The sequence below is a fragment of the Microtus pennsylvanicus genome, chromosome 2 (assembly GCF_037038515.1).
Source record: "Microtus pennsylvanicus isolate mMicPen1 chromosome 2, mMicPen1.hap1, whole genome shotgun sequence".
NCBI classification, from domain to species: Eukaryota; Metazoa; Chordata; class Mammalia; order Rodentia; family Cricetidae; genus Microtus; species Microtus pennsylvanicus.
In genome coordinates this window covers 107,642,855-107,670,166 of record NC_134580.1, presented here as the reverse complement: position 1 = coordinate 107,670,166, position 27,312 = coordinate 107,642,855, and the positions used below count along the sequence as shown (strand labels likewise).

Sequence of the window (27,312 nt, the reverse complement as noted above, 5' to 3'; positions counted from 1 at the left end):
CTTTTTGTTTAAGCTCTTCTAACCTCTTGCTCTTCCAACCCTCTATGACATTCTTCTCCACCCCTCACTATCTTCTTCCTCTCTTTTCCTTAATCTCTGAGTATGTTTCTGAGAACACTTCCAGAAGCAATTTGATCATGGCCTAATCAGTGGAGCGATCCTTTAATGATTTTGTAATGTGATGCATTGTTGGGAACTAGTGAAAGGGACCTACTAGAATGTGCTAGATCCTTAGAGGAGTAGCTCACTTGCCCTTGCCTCTTCCTGTACTCCTGTTTCCTGTCCGAAGTAGGTAAAGAAAGCCTCCGTCACACATGCCTTCTGCCAGGATGCTCTGCCCAAGTGAAGAGACCAAGAAATCCTGGCTTGAACCCTCTGAAACCATATGCCAGTGTAAGTCTGTTAACTTGTTTCATTCAGGTATTTGGCCACAGAATGAAAACAAAAACTACTACGGACCACTTTCACTTGGCATGCTATTATTTGCAGCCAAACCAGACTAACTGATACAGAGCATTGTTTTTCCCTGTTTGTCTAACTGCCACAACTGTCCTTATCTGGCTACAAAAAGCACTAAGCCTTTGCGCGCCTGCCTGTCAACTCGAGCCTCATCCACCGGCGCCCGGGGCAGAGCCACAGCCGCGGAAGTGACCCGGCCACCGGCCGGTCCCGCCCCGCACGATCCTCCAATCGCAGCGCCTCGAGGAAGCCCCGGGGCCAACCGCCAGGCGCCCATTTCCTGTTATCCCGCCCTCTCTGGTTGGCGAATTTCAAAGTCGCGGAGCCAATGAAAGCGTCCGGACGCGCGCCGGGGTTCTCGGTCCAGAACAGGGCGCGCCCTTTGAAGAAAGAAACTGTCGCGGGCGAGTCATGGTGGGACCGGGCCCTGCTGCCAGCGCAGCCGCGGGTAAGTGTGGTCGCCAGCCTCCCGCAGAAGCTTCCAGGCCGCCCCCTACCTGCTTCAGCCTGCCCCAGGCTCAGATAGGTTCAGGTCGCTGGACCCGGGTCACCCAGCAAGAAGTGACGCGCCCCGCGGCCGCGTGTGGACACCCAGGCATTGCTGGTGATGGTCGGAACTTTGACAGGAGTCAGGAGGCCGATTCTGCCTCAGTCCGACTCCCTGCACCTCTGCAGACCGACTTGTAGAATGTGGGCTGAGGCTTAGGGATGTTGTGAACCCTGATCTCTGTGACCCCACCCCCATGGCACCTTCAAGGTGCGTGCGCTGTCCGCTCTCCTGAGCTCATTTGTTGTTTGGTACACCGGTCTAGGCGCTACTTACTCAAGGGTTTTTAAAAATCTTGCTTTCAAATCCTGGCTTTACTGCCTATTAGTGGGTAAATTTAAGCATGTCATTTACCCTCTCAAACAGCAAAATACCTCATTGGATTATTGTGTTACTGTGAACAGTTTAGTAAAGAGCTTGGCATCTAGCTGCTGCCGTTGGTGTTGGTGTTGGTATTAATTTGACAGCAAGCATAACAGGACTGGTGACTTTCTCAGAGCCCCAATAGCTCCAGGAAAGTACCGTATTTTAGGAATATAAAGGGACTGGTTAAAATCTCACGTTAAGTTTCTGTTGTTCGTTTATGTCCACGTTTTGCAGAAGAAAGATGGAGAAAACTCCAAGAGTACCTGGCAGCCAAGGGAAAGCTGAAGGATCCTAACACCAAGTGAGTTTACCGCCCTAATCGTTTTTGTTTTGTTGATCCGGTTGCTAATAGCAATAAACGGTCCCAGCCCTTTTTGTTTCCGGTCTGTTTGACCTGCATGGTGATCTTGTAATAACATATTTCAGTCCAGGCATGATTTGAAAAAGAAATAAAAGAATCTGGGCAGTGTCTTGTCGGCAGAGGTTTAAGCATTATTTTTTTTTCCTAAAGCCCAAGGAAGAAAGGATCTACAGTATTACCTACCTCACTGGAAGTTTTTCTGATTCCTTCTTTTTTTTTCTGGGAAAACTGGTTCCCAGCAAAGCAGTTTTTGATCGAGGTGCAAACTGGTTGCAGTGTTTGCTTACTAAACTAAAGCAGGGGCACTGGTTATTGTCGGTCCACAGGAGCGGTGCACCAACATCCTCCGGCTTGGTGATGTCCTTTGATGCTCTCCCGGCATATACTTGAGGTGGACAGAACATAACCCCTTTATCCTTTTCTCTTGCCGGCACCTTGCCATCTTTGTCCTGTTATTTCTCTCTCTTGCTTAGCGTATCTTCCTCCATTTGGCTGACGTGTGTGTCTGTGTCGTGCACGCGTGTGTGTGCCAGAGGGGAATGTTGGGTGTCTGCCCTATCGCACTTTCCCTATTCCCTTAAGACAGGATCTCCCACTGTCTGAAGCGCACTGTTTAGGTTAAGCAGGCCAGCACTCATTTCCACGCCTAGTGCCTGGGATCATAGGCATACTCATCATGCCCAATTTTTATGTGGCTGCAGGATATATGAACTAAGGTTCCCATGAGCGCAGGAGATCTGAACTAAGGTCCCCATGAGCACCGCAAGTACCCCTGAGCCACCTTCTTAGCTCCAGTGATTTTACCTTGGGTTTTTCCTCACCTCTACTTTTTTGATTAAATGAACTCAAATCATTTTCTCAGAAAATATTCATTTGGCACCTATAATGTCTCTCTTCCCTCCCTCCGTCTCTTCTCCCCCTTGCTCCTCTTCCTCCTCTCCTCTCCTGTGAATGGAACCCAGACTGGTCACATGCTGTACACCAAGCACTGTAGCACTGACATACATTCCCCAGGCCTGTCAATCACTGTTGATGCCGGAAGATGCGGAACTCACTAAGGCAGAGATGCCCCTGCCTTCCTTGACTTACCCTCGTTAGTCTGTTATCTTGAGGTTTGGTCTGTGGAGATTGGGTCCTTCTCAGTTCTGCTCTGTCTTTGTTTCACTAGCTAGACTTTAGCTTCATGTCACGTCCTCACAGGTTCCAGAATCCACAGATGTTCTGGTCCCTTCCATGAAATGCTGTAGTGTTTACATGTGACCCATGCAAATCCTTTTTTAGACTTGAAATCATCGGCAAATTACTTATGGTTCCCAGTACAATGGAAATGCCAAGGAAATAGTTTGATTTTGTGAATATACAGAGGGAAAGTCTACATGTTCGATATGAATGCAGTTTTGTTTTTCATATTTTTTTTAATCAAGATTAGTTAAAATCCTAAATGTGAAACCCATGATCTGGAGACTTGGTTATATACAAACCCCCCTTCCCTTCTGAAACACTAAAAATATATAGAACAAGGAAGTTTCTTAACAAAGCAGTTAATCATCTTTTCTCTCATGTCTGGCCCTCGATATTCAAGAACTGTTGCTCAAATAAGACTATAACAATGAAGAGACCACATATATTTCATTAATATTATTAGAATGCTACATTTGTACATAGGATATACTGCAGGAAAAAAAATCACAAAAGGAATTGTTAAGAGCGACTGTGGTCTCTGGTGAGTGGAATACAGGGCTAAGGAAGGGAGAGTAAGGTTACTTCTTATTTGTAGGCGGATCTTCTTTCTATGTGTTGCTTTCATTGGTTAATAAAGAAACTGCTTGGCCTAATAGGTCAGAACATAGGTGGGTGGAGTAGACAGAACAGAATGCTGGGAAGAGAGGAAGTGAGTCAGATGCCATAGCTCTCCTCTCAAAGATGGATACAGGTTAGAATCTTCCCGGTAAGCCACTACCTCATGGTGCTACACACATTAATAGAAATGGGTTAATCAAGATGTGAGAGTTAGCCAGTAAGAGGCTAAAACTAATGGGCCAAGCAATGTTTAAATGAATATGGTTTCTGTGTTATTTCGGGGGTAAGCTAGCTGGGATCCGGATGGGAACACAGCCCGCTGCTCTTTCTACATTTATTAAATAATGATTTTGATTTGTTTTACCCTATACAGAAATTCTATTGGTTTACAATTCTAATCATAATGTTTAAATCACTATTCTTTCCTAACTTTCCTGATTCTTCTGTGCCAAGCATTAATTTTATTTTTGTCTTTTATAGGCCTTATCTAAAAGCCAAGAATATCTGCCCCAAACCACCATCTTCTAAATATGTAAGTAAACAGCCCCATGAGAAAGTCACTTGTGTAATTTAACCTTGAACCCAGAACTCTTTAGGATAAAATAAAGTATTGAACTAAGAAGCCTAAATCAAAATACCTTGTAAAACTAAGGACACAGGACAACGTGACCACTGCAACTCCTATTGGGGTGGCTCACATTTCCAGAGGTTCAGTCTGTTATCATCACGGTGTGACATGGTAGCACACCCGCAGACATGGCGCTGGAGGAGCAGGCAACAGGAAGTGGTCTGAGACACTGGGCATGGCTTGAGCATATATGAGACCTTAAAGCCCACCTCCACAGTGACACACTATCTCTAACAAGACCATTCATACTCCAACAAAGCCACACCTCCTAATAGTGCCACTCTCTTTGGGGGCCATTTTCTTTCTAAACACCACACTGTCCTAGAAAAAACAGATATGACTGTTAATGTTACTGTTGTGCTCATTTATATGTGAGAGATGGGATTCAAAGAGATTACATCCTTGCCCTAATTATACAACCAGTAAGAGTCAAATCCCGTTTCATTCTGGTAATAAATTATATTGACTATATGGGCTACTTTAAGAATATACTGAGTTTTTAGAAATTATTCTGGAAGCATATAAAACCACTGATAAGGTGTGTATTAATGTCTTTTCCGGCCCTATCATGACCCCTGTTTCAATATATTATATTTTTATGTATTTATGTCTTTTCTACTAAGGTCTCAGAATCAAGTATAGCTCATCTTTACACCTCCAGGAGTCTAGCACAGGGCCTTTTCTACGCTCTTGATTCACGCCTTCCTTACATCTTCTGAATTTTCTCCCTTCCATTTCAGATGCCCAGACTGAGTGAAAGTAAATTTAAAGCAATTATTCCTTCTTGTACATTGATTGTTTTGTTTTTCAATGTGATCTGTCAGTTCTCAGATGGTTTAAAGGAATCAAGAGTCAGAAACGGAAGTTCTAAGCCTAACCCAGCTTCCAGCTGTCTCCCTGTGCCTAGCCTTAGACAGCTCACTTTCTCTGCCAGATGACGAAGTTGAATTTATCTCTAAAATCTCTCTCGGGTCTAATGACCTGCTCTAAGTATGGCTTTGCTCTCTTCCTGGAGGGCTTGAGAACTGAATGACCAGTTCTACTACTTGTAAAACTTTAGTCATGTCAGGCCAATCTAAAGTCAAGATCTGAAAAATGTCCAAAAGAAACATTTGCTAATCACGTATCTTATGGGGATCTAGTATCCAGGATATATGACTCTTATAGTTCAAATAGTTAAAAGACACATGACTCAGTTTTGAAATGAGCAGGGTCTGAGTAGACATTTCTCAAAGATGTTAAAGATTAGATGAAATGTTCAGTATTGTTAATCGTCAGGTAACTGCAAACCAAGATGACAATGAGGGACAGGCCTGCTAGGACCGACTGATAATCCCAGATACCAGGAGGCTGAAAGCAGGAAGATTGAAAATTCAAGACCAGGCTGAGCAATTTAGTAAGACCTTGTCTCAAAATTAAAAGTAAAAATAAGTTTGGGACTATAGATCAGTAGAAAAACGCTTGCCTGGCATGTTTCAGACTCTAGGTTCAATCCCCGGTAAAACATGCATGTGCACGCACCCCAAAAACCAACAATAACAAAACAAAAACAACGAGATGCTGCATCATACTTACTAGAATATCTACATTCAAAAGAACAAACAGTACTGGGGAAGAAGTGGAAACACTGGAACCTTCATACATCATACATCATAGATACGAACGTAACCTGGTGTAGCTACTTTGGAGAAAACTTTTACAGTTTCTTAAAAAGTAAGCATAGATTTACCTAATGATTCTGAAATTCTTTAGGTTTATACCCCTAAAATTGAAAATGTATGCTCACATAAAAACTGTACACAAATATTCATAGTAACATTATTTATAAACTCATAAACGGGGAAGCAACCCAAACGTTCATTAACTAATGAATGACTATGTATAGCCATACAAGGTAATATTATTCAACCCTAAACAAGTAATGGAGGGCATATTTGGAAACAAGGTTTAGGGGAACCACCCTATACTTAATACTCATTTTTTCTTTTTTTTTTCTTTTTTTTGGTTTTTCGAGACAGGGTTTCTCTGTGGCTTTTGGAGCCTATCCTGGAACTAGCTCTGTAGATCAGTCTGGTCTCGAACTCACAGAGATCTGCCTGCCTCTGCCTCCCAAGTGCTGGGATTAAAGGCGTGCGCCACTACCGCCCGGCTTCTTTCTTTTTTTTTTTTTTAATACTCATTTTTTTCAAAGAGCATAAAACTTCCCTAAAAAGAAGCTTTTTATATCTTCTTACTGGACTGGAGATATTGCTCAGGTGGTGGGTTGCATGCTCCACATGCATGAAGCTCATAAGCTAGGTATGATGGCATACTGTGTGACCCTAGCACTCTGGAGGAGGTGGGAGGATTACTACTGTAAGGTCCCCCTTACTGCATATCAAGCTCAAAGGTAGCTAGGCTACATGAGACTCTTTGAGAACAAAAGTAGTAAAATGCTGATTCATGCTACAACGTGGGTGAAATCTTGAAAATGTGTGTGAGGAGGGAAACAAAGAAAGCCAGACACATCCACACAACACACATGCACAAAACATTCAATAATCTGACTATTTAAGGGTTCCGTCTGCATAGGATGGGAAAGTAGCTTGCAGTGCTGAGAGCTGTGGAGACGGAGATGGAGAACCACTGGCAAACCTTTCTTGGGTGATGAAAGTGTTCTGGCATTCTGTGGGGATCAGTGTACAACCTTGTAAACATTATAAAACTGCTGAATTGGAGGCTTTAAAATACTAAATTTTATGGCATGTTAATTAAATCTCAATTTTGTTAAATATATAAAAAATGCAAACCATATAAACACATTTGGACATTGTTATTTTTTTTCTTATTTTTGTTTATTTATTTTACAACCCAACCTCTGTTTTGCCTCTCTCCTCTTCTCCCAATTTTTCCTCCCACACTTCACCCCCTCTGTGCCCACCCCCCAATCCACTCCTCCATTTCTGTTCAGGAAAAGGCAGGTCTCCCATGGATATCAATAATACATGGCTTATCAAGTTGCAGTAAGACTAAGTACCTGCATTGTATTAAGGCTGGGTGGGGCAACCCAGTATGAGGAGTAGGGTCCCAAAAGCTAGTAGAAGAGTCAGAGACAGCCCCTGTTCCCACTGTTAGGAGTCCCACAAGAGGATCAAGCTATGCAACTGTCACATATATGCAGAGGGCCTAGGTCAGTCCATGCGGGCTCCCTGGTTGTCAGTCTGGTCTCTATGAGCCCCTATGAACTCAAGTTAGTTGATCCTGTGTGTTTTCTTGTGGTTTTGTTGTTGTTGCTGTTTTTTTTTTTTTTTTTTTTTTTTTAATTTACTGAATCTACCTAGTTCTGTCAAGTTTAGAAGACTCTGGCTTACTTCTAATAGAAACTCAAATTACAAAATCACCAATATACAAAAGTGAGCCTTCATATTCCGGATTCATCTTTCTTAAATAACATCCTGAAATTGTTTTCTACCGTGCGCTTAAAGTTATTTTCATCATTTTAAAAAGTGACCTGTTAGCCGGGCCTGGTTGTGCACGCCTTTAATCCCAGTACTTGGGAGGCAGAGGCAGGCAGATCTCTGTGAGTTCTAGGTCAGCCTGGTCTACAGAGTGAGTTCTAGGACAGCCAGAACTGTAACACAGAGAAACCCTGTCTCGAAAATAATAATAATAACAAAAATAAAAGGTAAGCTTTGTTATGAGTTTTAAATGTATTTTTTTCTTTGTATTTTCAGACTCCTGGACCCAAAAAAGATGTTTCTAGCCATGCTGTTTTGCCTGTCAGAACTACAAGACCCATCAACATTAAACTCCAGACTAAACCAGCCAGTATCACAGGGTCCCAGAAGCCAGAGTTGGAGCCACGAAAACTTGCAGACAAAGGGCTCACTTCAAGATGTTTTTCTTCTAACTCAGACTACAAACAGTCCAGCAAGAGTCAGCCGCAGCACAGGGCTACGTCATCCACTACAGGACTGCCAAGCAAACCCAGGCGGTTCCCTGGGACCCAGGATTTGGAACCCAAAAAGCAGCAGCTAGCACATCAAGGAACTGCTGATTGCACCGATCCTGCAGCTAGGACCAGCGTCAAAAACCAGTCTTTGAAGGGCTTTCGGGATGAGATGAACAAAGAGAACTTGCTAGAACCTGAGAAGCCAGATCCCAACTTACACCCCAGAAGTAAGCCAAACACTGGCTCCTATAATCAATCCCGGAAAAGCCTGGCTCCTAAACAGATCTTGAGTAAAAGTTCGGTTAACCATACCATTCTGAAAGACAGAGCTAACAAACAGGTTGTTAGAAACACACAAGTCAGAGCTCACCCAGTGAAGTCGCAGCACCTCTCCACAGATGCCGATTCCGCACGACCTAGAGAAAAAGCCCCACGGACAGTTCCCCCTCCCTTCATTCCAGCCCATAATAAGACTCAGACATCAAAGAAACCCGTGGTCAAGGACACACAGGACGCAAAGGTTAGCAGGATTAAATGTGGAAGACCAAATGAAACTACGGTACAACCACACCCTGCTACTGAACAGAAAGTAAAGCATACTAAACCTGGTTCCCACCCCAGCTTGCTTCAGGGAGGACAGAACAACAGACAGCCTCCCATCAAGCAGGATCAAAAAGCTGTGCAGCCTTGTCTTGGACCCCGGACATCATGCATTATGCAGAAGTCAAGAGCCATAAGCCAGAGGCCTAATTTGACAGCTGGCAACTTTAAGTCAGTCACTCTAAGCACCCCTAGCATAGGAGCAAATAAAACCCATAACCACAAATGCAATAGCATCTTTCAACAAAAAGCCCAGACTCTGGACTTCAAGCTCAAAAAGGTTCTTCCCCAGAGCCAGTTTCTGAGCAAGACTGCTCCCAAAACTCAAGCTGGTATGTCAGCCGCAAGTAGGAGAGGAGCCCCGAGCGCCAGCCACAATCGTCCGTGTGTCAAAGAGACGCAAGGGGAGGACCGGAGGTACTTTGCTTTAATTCCGAGATACTGCAATTAAAGATTATTAGGCAAACTGATAATGATTGGGGTTAGGACTGTGGCTTAGTGATAAAGCACTTGCCTAAATTCAACCCTCAGTACCACCAACAGACACATTTTTATACGTGCATATACACTTGGTTGAACAGTAGCTCCTAAGTGGTGTCTAGCTAGAGCCTGAAAGATAGGAAGCTATAATAAATATCAACACTTAACAAAACTAGGTGGCCCACAAATGTTCTATAAATCATTCTCTATGGTTGTCTATAAAGTTGTTTTGTTAAGATGGAAGTGCAACAGATTAGATGAGAAGACATAGGAGGTGCCGATATAGATTAGTCACCCCAGAAGGTTCCTGCAACAGATCAGGCCGGGCTGAAAGTAGCCAGAGTAGTAAGTTCACAAAGCTGGGAAGGAAGCAATCAGTGATGAAGTTTGGCTGTTAGCAGAGGAGTGGGAAGCTTCCATGAGCATGAGTGGGCCGGGCTGGGGAAGGTAAATGGAACCGGGAGGGGAGCCCTGGTCAGAGGCATAAGCAAGTGTTAGAAATTTGGTTCCCGGGATTGCTGGGGCTATGTGTCGTACATGGTATTGAGGTGAGCCAATGGATTTTGTCCTCTTTCTGCCCAAGACCAGTCACACTCCAGAGTGCAAATGAGCCTGCTTCGAGTGCACTTGTGTATACGTGGGTGGACTAGAACCTAGACTCCTGACAAGGGTGAAAGAGACATGTAAAATTAGATGGGGGAGTGGGGGAGTCGGAGGAGGATTTGGTCTCGGAACAGAGCCTCTGCCCTCTTACAAAGACATAACTTCATGTTTGGTGGTGTGGTTGAGAGGGCAGGAGTCGGGGGAAGTGCGTCCATCAGTGCTGTCTCAGGGGAGACCTGAGAGTGACGAGTGACAGGTTGGGGTCACTTATTTGCCATATTGACAGTGCGTGGCACATTGAACGTGGTTACAAAAGGAATAGATTCTGTGGAGACAGGTCCCTCCCCTCATGATGTGTGTCCCCCATCGCTGGCGTTGTGCCAGGCTCAGATGGAGAAGGAAGATCGCCACTGCCTCCACCCTTAGAGAGCTTATAGTTTGGAGTATATCCGGGAAGTTTAGAGAAGTTAATCGTGGCATTGAAGGAGTGCGGGAGATTTTCTTCACTGTGATTAGAAGGAGACCGTGGAGATAGGGAGGATGCTAGGGACGGGGGAGATTTTCTTCACTGTGATTAGAAGGAGACCGTGGAGATAGGGAGGATGCTAGGGACGGGAGGAAACAAAGACTGTGCCTGCCTCAGCTTTGTTAGTGTGGAACAGTCCTGACTGCACTAAGCACTGTGCAGATTGTAAGATCGCTTATCTTCTAGATAGAATCAGAGGAAAATGATAGTGACTTTGATTTATTTATAATTATTGAATTCTGTAAAGGGTGAAACTATAAAGACCAAAAGCAGATCAGTGATTCTCAGGGACTGGAGACTTGAGATAAGCTTGGCTCTCTGAATTATATATTGATTATAAGTACAGTCGAGTGGTCTTGTGTATTCATACCCACAGAATCACACTCTTGAAAACTGTGAGTTTTACTGCACTGTCATTGAAAGCTTGTGTGTGCCAGGCACTGTGCTAGGCACCGGACATCCACTTCTGCCTTCATAGAGCTTGTGTCCTAGTGGAGGAGACAGAATAGGAACACGCTGGTTAAATAAGACAGGATAATTGCAAATCATTCCTCTTTAAGCAAGGACCATTTGAACAGAGGACAGAAGACACAAGACCCTGAGGCAGGAATGAGCCTGGATCAGGAAACTGAGAGGCTGCCAGAGGGTAGCGAGGGAGAAGCTGTGATGTGGAGTTGGAAAGGGTGGCAGGACAGCCATAGAAAACATGGTGAATTTTATTTCAAGAGCAATGGGATGCTGACACAGCCTACTTTATATCCTACCAATGCAGGGGCAGAGAGCAGCATGGTGGTCATGGGGACAGAACCAGTACTAAATCTGTACGGTGATGAGTCAGGCCTAAGAAAAAGCAACTACTCAAAGACATCTGAGTTTAGGGCCTACTGTTCATCAAAATAAGGAAACCAGGAAGGGATTTGGAGGTAACTGTTAAGAGCCTAGTTTGGGCAGGTTTGAGCTGAAATGCCTGCTAGACAATAAAAGATACCAATGAGACAGTGGATTTAACATGGTTTGGGGCGCCATGGAGTGATCTGAAATCTGAAGTGGGCGTTTTCTGATCACTGATACACCATTGTGACGTAACAAAACTAGAGTATCTACATCTAGACACTTGGTATCCACAGCCCTCCAAAATAATAGACTGTTTGCGTAGAAGTAGGAACGGAAGACTATGCAGAGAGGCGGACAGCCAGTACTGGGGCTCGGCACTGTCAGACAAGTACTCATGGAGAAGAGAACCTAGGGTTATTGATTAATAAAATACACACAGGGTCTCGTGTGTAGTCAGAACACTAAGGGGCTGGGGTGAAATAGGTTGCTATGAGCACCAAGACCCTGTGGAAGAAAGAATGCAGGTTTGGTGGGTCAAGGTGCCCAGAACCTTTGGGTGGCAGAAATGGAGTACTGGGGTGTCTTAAGGGCAGGTGATATCCAAGGAAGCACACGAGGAAATGAAGACTTAGAGGAAAATAATGAAACATAATTAGAATACAGGTATCCAAAACTGAAGAGCCAGTCGGCCCTCTGCCATCCCAGCAGTTCTGTGACGTGGTCAGCCCAGCATGCCCACTGCCCATTGCAGACCGTTCCCCATTCTGTCCTGACCTTGTCTACAGTGGAAGGGTTAGTTCTGCCCAGTCTCTGCCTGTCGTCTATTTTAGAAACAGACGAGGAAGGAAAGAGGGAAAGAACTAACCCCCCTCCCATCACGTTACAGGAAACAGCTGGAAGAATGGCAGAAATCTAAAGGAAAAACCTATAAACGCCCTCCCATGAAGTTCAAAGCCAAGAGAAAAGTCATAGAGGAGATGAACATCTCATTCTGGAAGAGCATGGAGAGGGAGGCAGAGGAGGAGGAAGAAAAGAAAGCCCAGCTGGAGCTGACCAGTAAGATCAACAATACTCTGACAGAATGTCTGAGGCTCATTGAAGAGGTGAGTGAGAGGCCGGAGCTGCAGAACTCCGGCCGCAGTCAGCCCTGGTACTTACAGGTTTCCTTACAGAGCGGAGGAATAGCCTGCCCCTCGCGCCCTTTCTACAGAAGAATAGTGATAGGAGCGGCAGGAATGCTGGGGAAATGCACTTCCGGAGCAGCTCAGAGCCGCTAGGAAACTAACTGAGACCATCTGACTCCCGGGAGAACTCTCTCCGGGTGGCAAGGGCCAAAGAGTAAACAATATATCGATGGATTGAAATCTAAGTCAATGTGCAAGGCTTTTTTTTTTTTTCAAATTGGAATTTCCTAAATAGTTTTGGTTGGGGACTGGTTTAAGTTTTGTTTATTTTTATTTTATGCATGTGGATGCTGTATGTATAGCCGCATCCTGTTCATGCAGTGCCCATGATGCAGAGGGCATCAAATCCCCTGGAACTGAAATTACAAATGGTTGCCAGCCACCATCTGGGTGCTGCGAATCAAACCCTGGTCCTCTGGAAGAATAGCTAGAGCTCTTAACCACTGAGCCATCTCTCCAGCGCCCCTAAGCACTTTTGACGGCTAGAAATGGTATTTAAATTGTGTGGTGGAGTCTACAGATCAGGGTAAAGTGGATGGTAGACAAAGGGTCAGAGACTTGAGCAATTGCCTTAATGAAAATGCATTAATAAAAACTGATCCGCTTAACCTCTGGGCAGCGAGTGAGAAAGTAAAAGTCAGTGTGTTCTGGTTGTGCTGGACTTGGGGAAGGGCAGGGGACCTTGTTTTAATTCTCTCAGTGCAGACAATGTTTAGCTGTTTCTCCTTTGGGATGGAACTGCAGAGCTCTGTATCCGAGTTGCTTTCTTGTTTTCATTTTAAAAATACATGGATACATTCTTTTGTGTGTGGGGTGTGGGGGACGTACACTTATGTGTGCATTTGTGTGAAGGCCAGAGGACAACCCCAGGGTCATTCCTCAGGCACGGTCTTTCTTGTTTTGGGGGTAGGAATTGGTTTGGTTTGGTTTGGTTTGGTTTGGGGTTTGTTGTTTGTTGTTTTGAGGGAGGGTCTCACGGGCCCGGGCAAGTCGTGGTTATCGTACTTCACGTTTTATATGTGTTTTCCTAGTCTTGATCAAATAAGCCGGGTATTTTCCCTTTCTCTCTACGCTCTGAAAACGGTCTGCACATCTTTTCACATGATTGGTTCGTGTTTCTTGGGCTGAATGTATAGTGACCTTGTGCTCTTTTTTAAAGTCACTTGTTGCTGGAGGATCACAGATTCAAGGCCAGCCTTGAATGAACATAGGAAGTTCAGAGCCAGCCTCAAATACATCGTGAGCTCTACCAAAAAGCTAAAGAGGGAGGGCCAGATTTGCTGAGGATTTATTTCTCTGATCTGTTTAAAGTGTACAAAATCTTTCGGATTCCAGAAACTGTTTTTCTCATTGTCAGTGCCTGTCCTGTCAATTGTTCTCTTAGCTTCTAGTTAAAAGCTTAGATGGTTAAGCAATCTTAGTTTCTTATAAATATGATGAGTGCTCTAAATTTGCCTCCTGATTTTACTTTCTATTCTCTGTCATATTTAATAGTCTTATCAGCCAAGGTCATCTCACCGAAACAGGGTGCCTTTCTCTAGTGCACCACCTTACAGAAATCCTCACGTGTTCTACCCAGAAGTTTCCTGAAGCCTGGCTGGTCCTGCGTTTTATAGAAACTTCACGGCATGTGCATGATTGATCACCTTGACCTGCATTCCTGTTAGTAACGGCTTATCCTTCAGTCCCTCTGCAGGGGCTGGGGGTAGGACTGAAGCCCCCCCCCCCCATTCTGCTTGCCAGTTGTCCTGGGACCAGGCACCATCCCGGGGCTACCTAGGCACTGCCAGTCATCAGCTAGTTCATTAAAGGACTGTAGGAGCTACATGCCAGAAAATGGAGGAAGACTGCATAGGTGATTCACATTACCACACTAGAAGAGGCGAACTTGGGAGAAAATAGGACTCCAGCTTCCACTGGGTGTGCCCCCCAACAAACACTAGCGTTTTCAGGACAAGAGGAGTGTCGGAGCCCGCACAGCAGAATTCAGCTGGGGCTTCCCTGGGAGGGGGCACTGAGGCCGAGGAAATGTTAGATTAAGAGAAATAAAGACAGAAACAGGATAGACCGGGAGGACTGAAGGTCAATACCAGAGAGCCCCGAGTTTATTCCTCAGGCAGCATGTATACCAATTGTAATCAAAAGGCAGACCAGAGAGCAGCACAGTCAGCTAACCGCCTCCCTGCACTGTCCTCGGGAGGAGTTCAACAGGTGCATCATCTTACTCGGCTAAGCAGCTTCTAATCTCTAACAAGGAGTGCCTCTGGCGGCACACACCAGCCCAAATCTTAATTGAAAATGTGCTCTTTCAGCTGGGCAAAAATGCTCTTTCCCATGGGCTTAGTCAGAACTTTCTCACAGCCCTCAAGGTTTCTGGGAAAAGCAGAGCAGGCAAGCTTGAACTCAAATGACTTCTTTAAGTCAGAAATGACTCCAGATGGAAACTGAGTCACACGTGGGCTCCCACAGACCTGGAGGAACGACCATTACCCCAAGGTGCTCCTACCGCTGAAGAAGCCCAGTGATATTTTGTGACCGTAAGGGGGTGGGATGGCTAGAACCAGCCTCCTTACCTAGTGGTGGGGTACCGTTGCTAGGGTGACAGAGCGGCTGGAAAGACTCCGTCCTTCACTTGGGCAGTCTCCTTCTATTCTTCAGCCAGACAGCTCTACAGGGTTCCAGCCCAGCATCAAGACACTGGACAAAAGTGGGGTTTGGGCTAAGTTGAAGTAGTTCACTGAGTAGCTGGCTGGTGCCCCGCGTATTCTCACTGCTTCTGTTTCTTAACTCTTATATCTTAAATTAATCCATTTCTATTCAACTGTGACCTACCTGTAAGGTTCCAGTGTGTCTTTCTGCTTTGGCAGCTACATAGCGTCTCTCTGACTCTGCCTACTCTCTCTATATATCTCTTCCTGCCTGTCTATATTCTGCCCTGCCATAGGCCAAAGAAGCTTCTTTATTCACCAGTGGTATTCACAGCATACAGAGGGGAATCCCAATATCATTATCTGTAAAATCTTTTTCATCTCCAGGTTTAAGTTCCTGAGCTGGTGTAGTTTAGGAATACATCTCAGATGTATACAGACTGAAGACTGCTCTAAACAGCAGGTCTCCCCTTCCACAGTTAGTGATGGCTCATGTATGCCCTTATTCCAGACACTTGACTGTAATTCCATTGACAGGATCCTCCTGTGTTTGTATTCATTTTTATGTTTCATTAAAAAAAAAGTTATAAGTTGATGAAACAAAATAACATAGCAGAAGTAAATTCGGACATGTTTGCCAATGACACTTGCCAACTTTGAGTCAGTGTGCTTAGAAAAGTACCCTTATTTTGCCCTCATGCTGAGTTCATAGTTTGGGGAGAAGTTCTGACTACAAGTTATTTTTTCTAGAAATGTTGAAGTTCCTGCTTTATTTTCCTCCTTGCATCTAGAATTACTAGTTTACTGAGTTTTGTTGAGCTGAGTCTCATTCCTCATAAGTAATCCTTTATTCCCCCTTCCTCTCTGGATGCTTTCTAAGTTATGTTTTTATCCTTGGTTTTCTCATGTACATACATGCTCACATATATGCATACATGCTAGTTAGCTCGCCAAGAACCTTCAGTGTAAACAATTGTGAATCTCTCTTGTTTTGTTTTTGTTTTGAAGACAGGGTTTCTCTGTAGCTTTGGAACCTGTCCTGGAACTCACTCTGTAGACCAGGCTGGCCTCGAACTCACAGAGATCCACCTGTCTCTGCCTCCCAAGTGCTGGATTTAAAGGCATGTGCCACTGTTGCCTGGAGAATCTGTCTGTTTCTTGGGGTTTTTTTTTCCTTGTGTGACTCATGTGAGTGTGAGTTCAACTTTGTTCTCAACCTTCAAGAAATTCTTTTATATTGATACTGAAATTAGTAATCAGTAGATGTGCCCTTGGGAATTCTGAATTTGGATTTTGTATTGTTTGTTTCTTTGTTGTGTTTCACTGGGGTCCGGGAGAATTCCTCATGTGCTCATTCTGTGATGGCGATAGTCCCTTGCCACTCCACTGATGCTGGCTTCTCGGCTCCCTCATTTTCTGCACTAGTGTTCATTCCTCCTCGTTGAGCTGTATGTAGCTTCTATATTGTGTTGGTCTCCTTAACTGCTGGTGTCTCAGTTGGGAGTGTACATGTCTGTCTCCACATCTCCAGAGGAGCGTCTGAGTACAGCAGTGTGTCCCAGCAGCCGGGAGCCAAGGAACACCACAGAGTCACAGCACACAGCAGACCCGATGCAGGAAGATGAGGAGGAGGGAAAACACGAGGAGGGGGGCTGCCTTCGCTCAAACAAGAAACAGCAGCAACTGCACAGGATAGAGAGCTTAGAGTTTCTTGGGAAAGGGGTGGGACTTTTCAGCGTGGAGCATTCCAAGGTGGAGATTGGTACGATTTCATGTCCAGAGATTGGGTTTTTTAGTCTGTAGGGTGGGGCAAGATCCAGCAGCTAGGGAAATTAAGAGTGTTCTGTGGGTGGCACCTGGCAGTCAGAGGTCCTGGGGGAGGGACCTCACCACTCATGTGGCTGGAGGGCCTTACAAGCAGAACCTAGACTTCTGAGTGAGGTGACTCACTCTTGGTCCTAGTTCCTGTCATAACCCTGCCCTGGACCTAAGCCAGAAGCCATTTCTAAGTCCCTTTCTGTGGAATCTACCTGCATGAATATCCAGCACACCCACACGCACACTCTACCCTGAACTTTGCACACCTCTGCTGCTCTTGATGCGTGCTGAGGTTAGTCCTAGGGAGAGTCTAGCCTTGACTCGCTGTTCACAGTACTAGGAATATGTGGTATTTTGAATATTTCAATATGTAAGAAGTATTAATTACTCTAGGTCTCGATTCTGTTTGGGTCTTTCATCCCATAAAAATATAGAACATATTCTTTACTTTTATGCTATGGTAAATGTTTTTCTTTCTATTCTGCCTTGTGTAACTCTTAAAATATAAAGGTTAATGTTAAAAGTTACTGAAATGTGCAATTAAGATGGGGACATTTTATGTATTATATATTTACTATGTATCACTAAAATTGAAATTTTAACTTCAGAAAAATTAATGACCATACCCTTCAGAGATATGAAGGTTAACAATGAACTATAATAAAAATTGTAATATATATATATAATAGTTGTAATAATTATATCTTATATTTCCTTTTCCAGGGTGTATTTCCTAATGAAATATTTACCATCCTGTCCAGCATTCCTGAGGCTGAAAAATTTCCCAAGTACTGGGTCTGCAAAGCGAAGTTACTGGCAAGTAAAGGCCCCTTTGATGCTACTGGGCTGTATGAAGAGGCCATCAAACATGGGGCAGCAGTGAGTATCTGTCTTGGGTAGATGACTGAAAATTCTCCTTCATGTGCTTGGTTTCTTTGTTGGTGGTGATAAGATGGTTCTTTAACGCAGTGTTAAACTCCATTCATAGGGGTGACGGGGAAACATGATCAAAGTGTGTTACATGCACGTGTGGCCATGGCATGGTGAGACCTGAAACCCACAGTTTTGTACAGTTAATACATCCTAACCAAAACCTCCTTCGCTTCATAAGGCAATCACCGAGTCTGAAGTAGGATATATTCTTATCAATGCACCCATTAAATTATTTCTTAGAAAGTAGGGTTACACTTACACCAATAGAATTTTGGTTTTCTTGTCAAGTGCCCAAATCTCACTTAGCACTAATTGTAGACTAGCAGTTTGGGAGGTAGCAATGGAAAGTTAGAATAGTATCAAGATCAAATAGTTAGAAAGACTTAAATTCCATTAAAGTCAGAACATCTCTAGTCCAGAGTAATCAAGTAGCTTACTAATTCTAAAAGCAAACAGAAACCACCGTTTACAGATTTATTTCATGAAGAATATATCAAATAACCTCATAACTCTTTTGACTTAACTGTTGTTTTCCTCCCTGATCCCGCCCCGTGGCACCCACTTCCATGACCGCTCACAGAGTTGTTCGTCCACACAGTTTCACCTGGTTATGCCCTCCTCACCCCCGCTCCCTTCCCAACTTCTGCTTCCCAGAGCAAACTGATTCCATTTTACCTCTGTGGTTTCAGAGAACATGCCAGTGTTGCTGTTTCACTTTTAGACATAATGTGTAAACTTGCAGATGGAGACAGCCATAACCCTCATTAACACAGCTCTTACCATGTCCCGGGCCTCACACACACGTGCCGACAGCCCTGTCTGTCCCTGTGGACCTTTGCCATACTCTGTGCTTCTGCTAACACCGTATGGGAATTCTGGCACTTTGGTGTCCATATTGGTATTCATATGTAAGAAATGCGTGGTGAGGCTGGAGAAATGGCTCAGTGATTGAGAGCACTTACTGCTCTTCAAGAGAACCAGGGTTCAATTCCCAGCAACCACATGGTAGCTCACAACTGTCTATAATTCTAAGATCAGACATAGACCGTGTACTTAAAACACCAATGCACATAAAATAAAAATGAATAATTTTTTAAAAATACATGGCTGTGCTGGGCTAGGGGATATGCACTCTGATTGCTTTGCCTTTCAAACACATCTTCTGCTTTTCCTAGAATTAGTTATTTTGTCTATGCTTCGTTTTCTGAGTATTTGTTATATAACTAATTTTCAGATTCTTGAATTTTCTAAATAATGTCAAGACTTGAGATAATCTATTGGTTTATTCTTCTTAGCGACCGCTCTAGTTTATTCCACCTTGGGCAGGCAGCTCTCAGTTCCGTCTGCACCGGCTGTCCTGGTTGTGCCTCCATCACTCGCAGACACTCTTCACACTTCTTGAGCGAGCTGTCTCTCTTGTTTCCTGCATTGCCTCTTTCTTCTTCTCCAGTGGTCTCCCCCACTCTTACTGTTGTTTATTCTCCACTATCCATTGAGGTATTTATTCAGATGCTGGTGAAGTAGGGGTGTGTGTGTGTGTGTGTACACATAGGTAAATTTGAAAGTTATGGAGCCTGGGGAGATAGCTCATTTAAGTGCCTGCTGAAGAAGCATGAAGATCTGAGTGTGATTCCTAGCACCCAAATAAAGTAGCCAGTCTTGGTGGCACACACGTATACTCCCAGCACTGGTGAGGCAGAGGCAGGTGGGTCCCTGGAGCTTTCCGACTGACCAGCCTGGCCTAATTGGTGATGCCCAGATCCTAGTGAAAGGTACTGTCTCAGAAAAACATGGTGGATGGTTCTTAAGGAATGGCAAAGGCTATATGTACACATGCATACACAGTGAATGTGCGTGTACATATATTGTACATATATGCACGCGCACACACACACATACACACATACACACCAGCCCTGGCCGCATGTATGGGACTTCCCAGGAGGGTAATCTGGATGGCTGCACTGGCTGGTTAGAGAACCCTCAGTATATTCAGGTCTTTCCTCTTCAGCTGATCAGATTCTCTAAGGAGGTTTGGCCAGAAACTATGCTGCCAGTGTTGGGGGGGGGGTCTCCTCAGCCTGGAGATTTTGACTTATCCTGTTTTCAGGTAGACACCCACCCCGGACTTGCATGCTGTCCCTCGGGAATGTGGAGAATATACCCCAGTTTTCTGTTAGGGTGAAGTGGGTAGGGCACAGTCACCAGTCTGGGTCAGGGTGGAGGAAGAGTTGGAGGTCTGAGTCTTAGGTCGATGTCCCAAAGGCCTTTCCTCCTGTTCTTGAGTTTGGAAGCTCTAGGATAGCATCAGGCTTTTCCTCAAGCACACTCCTGGCCCAGGATTCACTCTCAGGCCTGCAGGCTGTCCTCGCCATCATTCCAGCTTCCAAAATCTTGTCGCTGTTTATTCTTCCCTTGTCTCTTTTTAATCCTTTATTTTCATTTCAGTAGAATTTCAAGAGAGATTAGAAATACATTTGTTTTTAGTCTACCATCTTTAAGAGAAGTCTATACAAATATAAAACATACTTCATGAAGCTGGGCTTACTGCTGTAATCCCAACACTTGGGAGGCTGAGACAGAATTACCATGAGTTTGAGACTAGCCTGGTCTTAGCCTGACTTAGCTTAGAAATTAATAATAAATTATGCTTGGTATAAGTATTTTATAATGTGGATTCCTTACCGTACAAGTGTGTAGTCCCCACTTCAGAAGCTTACAGCATAACCTGCTGTTTGGTTGGCTTTGTTCTTTGGTTTGGGTTTTATTTGTTTGTTGTTTGTGTTGGAGTGGGGTTTTTCATTTAGTTTTGTTGCAGCAAATGTGTGGTCTCACCTTGTAGACCAGGCTGGGCTGGAACTCAAAGATCTGCCTGCTCTTACCTACAGAATGCTAGAATTAAAGGTATACGTTACCGTGCTTGGTCAGCTCTCTCTCTCTCTCTCTCTCTCTCTCTCTCTCTCTCTCTCTCTCTCTCTCTCTCTCTCTCTCTCTCTCTCTCTGTGTGTGTGTGTGTGTGTGTGTGTGTGTCTGTGTGTGTGTCTGTGTGTTACTAATTTGATATAGACTACCAGGTCAGGAAAAAAATTCCAACTACAGTATTACCAGGAAAAAACCAACAGTTGCCTTTGTGGTATGCTCTGTGGTGTGGTTTACATGCTTTTCTGTGCAATGGAGTTTTTTATTTACTTTTGCTTGGTTGATTTGTCCTGATGATTAAGATACATTAACTAAAGAAAGGAGAGAAAGAAGAGGCCAGGGAAAGATGCAGAAAAGGCTAAAAGAAAAAAACGGCTACGTAATGGGACTTTAGGTAAAACTCTTCCTTGAGTTTAACTGTGGTTCAAGCTTTCTGAAATGCACCACATGCCTTCATCATGAGAATAAGAAGTAAACTGACAGCAGCAGAGCTGGTGCTTTTCCTGCCCTACAGTCAGCCTCGTGTCTTTAAGCCAGAATCTTTATGTTGGAAAATATCTTTAATGATATGATACAAATTAATGGGAAAAGAGAATTTGATTAGAGAAATTTATTATGAACAGCTTTGAACACATCTCTGAATGAAATTGAGTATGCCGTTTAATCAACATTTTCTGTTTCTTCATTTTGCTCATGAATCTTTAAAGCTAAATCATTTTAAGTGTTTATCTCTGAATTTGCAATTTAAAAAGAAAGCATTTTTATTGCAGAAAGTTTATTTGATGCTAAGCAGAAGTCCTTAGCTCAGTTTTTCCGTGAATGCTTTTAATACCCGTTGTTTATTTTGTTGCCTCCAGCCAACGCAAGAACTGAGGGAGGTTCTGAGCCGCCTGCAAGACTCAAGTAGAAGCACAGAGGGTATGGTTAATTTTGTATTTGAATTCGTTCCCTTGAGAACTGCAAGTAAAAATCATTGTGGAACATGTAGGGGATGGGAGGAATGAGTCTCTGAAACACCTCCCACCTCTTGGTCTTCATGACCTGGCATTTTTAGCTATAATTTTCCTCTGATTTATTTCTATAATTACAAGTAAATATATACCCAACGCTGAACAAAAGTTTTGTCCGCCACCGCAGCCTGGACTAGTGAGTCCTCTGTGAGAAAACACAAATGACAGTTTATCACAAGAGACGGAGACAAAAGGAAGAGATGCGGTGGTTTAAGTGTGTGATTAATCATCCCTAAGTTACCATCACTCATCTAAATTCATATTGTCTTTCAAGAGTCTCTGCCCTTACTTGGCCGTCACTGTCACTGTGCCAAACTCAGTGGCATATAATAAATGTTCAAGATACATTTTATATGAGTGGAAAGGGAAAATGTGCTTTGTGTATTGAAAATCCAATGGGCTCTTATCCTCGATGACAAATATTTTCTCCTTTAAGAATAGCTTTAAGGTGGCCATGCTGGCTCATGCCTGTAATGCCTTGTTTCAAGGCCAGCCTGGACTACTAAGTAAGACCTTTAAAAAGGGCGTGGGGTGGGGGCTTAACTAAGGACCGTGAAGTCATGTGGAATAGCAGCTAAGTAGCTCGTAATCTGAGGAACAGAGTAGAACCGTCCCATGGTGAGCTCAGAACAAGACTATATTTGCTCTCTTGTGAGAGTTAACAAGCGATCAGAATGTCGTCAGTGCTAAAAGGGGATCAAGGCTCTATCTTTAGTTGGCAAAAATGCCCAAAAGGTGTCTGGAGAGCTGCTTAGGGAGGTGACCTGATGCCATGGGCGTTGCAGTAGAGTTTGGCAGGAAAGGGGGTACTAGGAAAAACTGGAGGAGAGTAACAGTGGGTGGATATGATTAACATACATTTTATAAGTGTATGAAAGTTTCAAAGAATAAAAAAATACTATTTTTTAAAATACAGTAAGAAAAAACAAATATAAATGCCAGTTGGAATCGTACCTCCTCATGAGGGTCACTGTGAAGTCACTGTGTATGTTGCCTCCTTGTTTTATTGATATTTAGTTTAATTATTAAATTGCTTAACTCTTAATTCCCTTCCTGGCCTTGTGTACACAGCAGTCACCTCTGACTCGTTAGCTGCTGGAACTAATGTCACATCTGTGGACGAGCCAGCCAAGAAGAAGGAATGTGGGCAGTCATGTCTTTCTCTAACAGAGGGAGAACAGGTTACAACAGCACCGCCAATACCGCCAATAACCGCGGCAGAATGGGATAACCCTGGCATCAAACTCCAGATCGCCGCAGTCCCGAAGTAAGCAAACTCTGGCAGGCTCTTGATCGCAGACCTGTCTCTAGTTGAGCACAGTTTCCTTTGCACCCATCCAGGGAAGCAATAGTTTGTAGACACCTCTGCCTCAGATCCAGGGGACCACGATGTGAGGTTAGGTCAGCAATTTATCTCAGAGAGCGCTTGTGACCCTGAAAAAGCGATGAGGATCAGTGCCAAAAGGAGATCCAGGATCCATCTTCAGTTGGTTATAGAGGTTAGGACCATTGACAGGCAAGTCACACGGCCCCTCCTCCCACCCTGAGAAGACATGACTTCAGTGAAGTCATGCTGCAGAGTCCCGGGTGCTGGCGTGGGTCCACACCCTCCTAGCACTCACTTGTGAGTTAGTGTGGGAGAGAAGGGCGTGGCCAACCCTGTGAGAACGAGGCTACTGAGGATGTTACAGTCAGAGACTTCTAGAGCCTTCTGTTTCCTACGAGCTTATGTTCAAGGCAGAGCGGCACAGTTATTTTAAGGCAGTGTGGCAATGTATCAATGTCATTTCCAAAACGTTTAGTATCTCTCTTCTCTCGTCATGATTCTGAAAAGACTCGACACAGGAGCACCAACTCAGTGGTGTGTCTTCCTTCCCTGGGAAGCACAGCTAGACGAGCCCCTTAGCCGTCACCCCACTGCTATTGGTCGTGGATGCTTGGAAACAGTCAGTCAGTCAGTCAGTCTAAAGCTCGCCTCCCATTGGCTCCAGAAATACTATTATAAGCCCTATTTAGCAGACCTGCCTGCTAGTTTTGAATAAGCTAATGCGGCCAGTGGTTTTGTGAATTTTGGATCGGTCATGTATACAAAACTTGCTCCCTGAATGCATTGGGACGTTTACAAGGAAGATTCCCAGTTGTTCAGTAATACATGGTTTGGTCCAACATCTTAATAGATTTTGAGTAGTCTGTAGTCAACACTGGAGGGACTCTTAGAATCAAGTTTTGTGGTAGGCCAGTTTCCTCACAACCTGAAAAAGTTTATGAGATAAATAGCAACTGTAAAGCAGTTAACTTCAAGTCAAAACCATTTTCACCCTGCAGTCATAAGATCTAATGTTCACACCATCCAGGAGCACACATGTGGCCACCATCCAGTGCTTCCTGAGCATCAGGGAAAGCCACTGTGGGTTGAGAACTACTCCAGATTTGTCTCTTGGTCGCTTACAGTGAAGTAGCCATGATTTATTGTGGAGTAAGAGGCAAAGAGTAAAAACAGAATGTTGCCATAGCTCTGAACGCATCCTTTGGTCTCTTTAAGAATATATGGTATATATATATATATACACACACAGAATATTTGGTATATTTCAGAATATATGGTATATATATATACAGAATATTTGGTATATTTCAGAATATATGGTATATATTTCAGGATATGTGGTATGCCAGAAATGCAAGACATGAAGCTTATCACTCCCGTGAGACGCTCAGCGAGGATCGAGCGAGCAGTGGCCCGCTACCCAGAAATGCTGCAGGATCATGACGTCGTCGTGGCTTCTCTTAATGAGCTCCTGGAAGTGGACAAAACAGAGTACTTTGTCTTCCGGGAAAATGAGGCTTTACCTGTGACACTAGGTTTCGAAATCCTTGAATCATGATCTTTTGATTTTTTTTTTAATTTAATGAGTTTCTCCAGGGCTTGTATGAGATAAGAGATGCTCTTGTCAAGAAGGCCTGAGGTAAGAGATGCTCTTGTGAAGAAGGCCTGAGGTAAATGTGCACGGAGACGCCAGGATGCAGAGCAGAGACTTTGTGTCTGAGGAAGCAATGCGTGGGTTTACTCTCACACTGTATATCCCATGGAAAACTTGTGGCTCGTGTGTTTGGTTACATACTTTGTGATAGTTTTTCGGCATACATAAGTTTCGGAGTATCAAATATTTTATCTCAAATGTAGAAAAGAAAAACCATACTTTGTTGATCTACTGTAATTCTGTTTTTGAACGCAAAGGTTGATGCTGTGGGGTGACTGACTGTTCTTTTGCCATCCACCTTACCTAGGAAGGCAGGTGCCTCGGGTGGGAAGATTTGACTCTGAAACCAGCTCACCAGGAGGGTGGTCCAACCTCACACATCAGGAAGGTTAGGTTAGCCATGTCTTCACTCGGTTTCCAGGTGACATTCATGGAGTCCTTTGACCTCTGTCACAGCGACCCTATAGGTGAGGGTGGCTCGTGTCCTCGCTGAGTGAGTCTCCTCTAGTGAAGCACAACCCAGAGTTTCGTGGCTAGCTGGGTTTTTCTTGGGCACATTTTGCCCTTGTTATTCAGAAATGCTTCAAGTGAAAAGAGAAGTTGTGGAGACACTTGCTGCATCCATTGTTTTCAGGAGACTCAGCCTGAAGAGACTGTGAATCCCAGAGACTATGGCAGGGGTTTTTCTTCTCCTTGGGTCACTGCTCTTAGAGAGGAAAACCAGAGTTGTGTTGTAAATATAATGTATAGAAAGCCTACTTGGTACGTTTTAAATTTCAGCCTTGTTACTCTTATTACTAAGTAATATCTAAAAAAAAAAACATTAAATAGTTGTTCATTCCTGCTTGTTCGCTTCATTATAGTGGTGGCTTAGCGAGAGACGTCGGGGTTTCTCAGGGCAAACACTGATGGATACCCCAAGAATCATGTGGAGTACATTCATAGCCTGAATAAAGGGTCTGACCGTAAGCCTCCTGAGGAACTGGATTTTGCTGTGAGGTAAACAGGTCCACCTCTCAAGGTCGTATAGCATTGATTCATAAAACTGACCTAGAAAACCTTCATGCCGGAGGACTAGCCCTCCGTGAGAGACAGATGTCCCTCTCCACTGGCATGCAGGAAATCATGCAGCCCGATTGGAGGGTTGCATAATGGCCACAAGACTTGGAGAAGCATTCAGATCAGCAAGCTAGAGTCTGAAGCAAGGCCCTTCAGGAAGGAAGGAACTTGCCTCCAAGCTCAACCTCCAGCTTCAGTCCTCGCAGGCCCTCAGGACGGAGCCAGCAGTCCCCTCTGCTAGAGTGGCTTCACTCGCCTACACCCTCCTCCCAGCCTGAGAACCAACTTGACTGTGTACGGCTTCATTCCTCAGAACCACTGTTTGCCGCTGGAGCAGTTTGGCCTTCTTCATCTCCAGTTCCTTGCAGGATGTCTGCCGGTCCCTCCCTGACATCTGACAGTACAGTGTGGGTTGGACTGGTAGTGTTTGGTAATGTTTAGTTTCAAAAGGACTAACTGGAGGGTTTCCAAAGCCTGACCAGACAGACTAAATGGAGCCTTCTGGTCATGAGAACAATTGGGGATGCTTCGACTGCAGAAAACCACCGTACTTCGGAAACACTTTGTAGATGTTTATTAAAGCTCGCATTTACTGAACGAATATGTCCTGCCAGGGGGCAGGGGGGAGAGTAGGAGGAAAAGCTACAACCCCTAACAGCCTGGGAGGCAGGAATGTGGGCCTTTGTGTGGATGTAACTCCTGGGGCTTAGGGATGGCTTTTTAGAGGGGATGATTACAACGTGACTCTTGAAAGCTAAGGAGAATCGTCTCTGCCACCACGCTACCACTGTGCAGAGCAACTGAACCAGAGGACACGGAGACGCATTTACAGTCTTTGCTGCCAAGGCACTCAGCTGAGTCTTCACCGTACAAGAAAAACACTCTGAACATGTTATTTCTAGGAAAGGTCCCATTTCTTTAGTGTCTCGAAAACAAAAAACAAAAATTTTAATTAAAAGTATACTATGTAAGCAAGAGGTGACTGCCAGTGTCTGCCACATATTCCTGGGAGTGATGTCATACATCTCTAAAATAGAGAAAAATGAGTATAGATTTAAAAATAAAATCTGCAGCATATGAATAGCCCTTGGGTTGAGGTCTCTGTCATACTCTTATCTTGCCCCAGACAAGTTCCTGAGGGTAGAGTCCCAAGTCAAAACTTTATCACCTATCCCCGCTGCCTCTTTCTTACTCCATGTCCTTAGATCCACCCCTTCCCCTGCAGTTCTCCAAGGCAACGCAGAACTCCTCATTCAGTAAAATACCCAGGATGCTGCAGACACCAGGAATAAGGAGGGCAAGCCAAAGAAAGTGGCCTAACCCCAAGATGCTGAGGGCCCAGTGGGGACTTGTAATCAGAGTCACAAATGTATGTTTAAGTCCCCAAAAGAGCTGTCTGTGGTAGGAGCTGAGACCACACAGGTGTAGCCAGGGTAGCCGCAATGCCCTGGCCTACAGAGGAACAGGAGAAACTGAAGAGACGGGAATATTCTAGGCCAGGGGAAACTGTAGAAAGGCGCTCCGGCCACCTCGTCTCTCCCTTCCTCATTCCCTGTTCCTCTCCTCTTTCTTTCCTTTTCTCTCCTCCCTCCCTGAGCCCCTCAGGTACTTTCTATATTTTGTAC

At 44.3% G+C, this 27,312-nt stretch overlaps 1 protein-coding gene across 4 annotated transcripts; it reads left to right on the top strand.

Moving 5' to 3' along the window:
* The first annotated feature begins 768 nt into the window (after positions 1–768).
* Positions 769–26,005, top strand: Ckap2l (cytoskeleton associated protein 2 like). Of its 4 annotated transcripts, XR_012909707.1 has the most exons (10): positions 787–907; positions 1,607–1,673; positions 4,014–4,065; positions 7,875–9,109; positions 12,022–12,238; positions 17,509–17,664; positions 21,495–21,555; positions 22,719–22,914; positions 24,307–24,613; positions 24,645–26,005. XR_012909707.1 is itself a non-coding variant. In XM_075962130.1 (9 exons), exons 1-9 carry the CDS (start codon positions 871–873, stop codon positions 24,530–24,532), a joined length of 2,247 nt encoding a protein of 748 aa, XP_075818245.1. In that variant the 5' UTR covers positions 769–870; the 3' UTR covers positions 24,533–26,003. The 4 variants fall into 4 exon arrangements, 3 of the variants coding, with proteins under 3 accessions (XP_075818245.1, XP_075818246.1, XP_075818247.1); XM_075962130.1 differs by having other exon boundaries at positions 769–907; positions 24,307–26,003; XM_075962131.1 differs by having other exon boundaries at positions 22,722–22,914; positions 24,307–26,004.
* Positions 26,006–27,312: the final 1,307 nt, after the last annotated feature.

What these genes read in the sequence shown, in the direction of transcription:
- Ckap2l (XM_075962130.1), top strand. Translation starts at nt 871, where the DNA reads ATGGTGGGACCGGGCCCTGCTGCCAGCGCAGCCGCGG. An exon ending in TGCTGCCAGCGCAGCCGCGG is followed by an intron (nt 908 to 1,606) that starts GTAAGTGTGGTC and finishes CACGTTTTGCAG; the next exon opens with AAGAAAGATGGAGAAAACTC. An exon ending in GTCTGAGGCTCATTGAAGAG is followed by an intron (nt 12,239 to 17,508) that starts GTGAGTGAGAGG and finishes TTCCTTTTCCAG; the next exon opens with GGTGTATTTCCTAATGAAAT.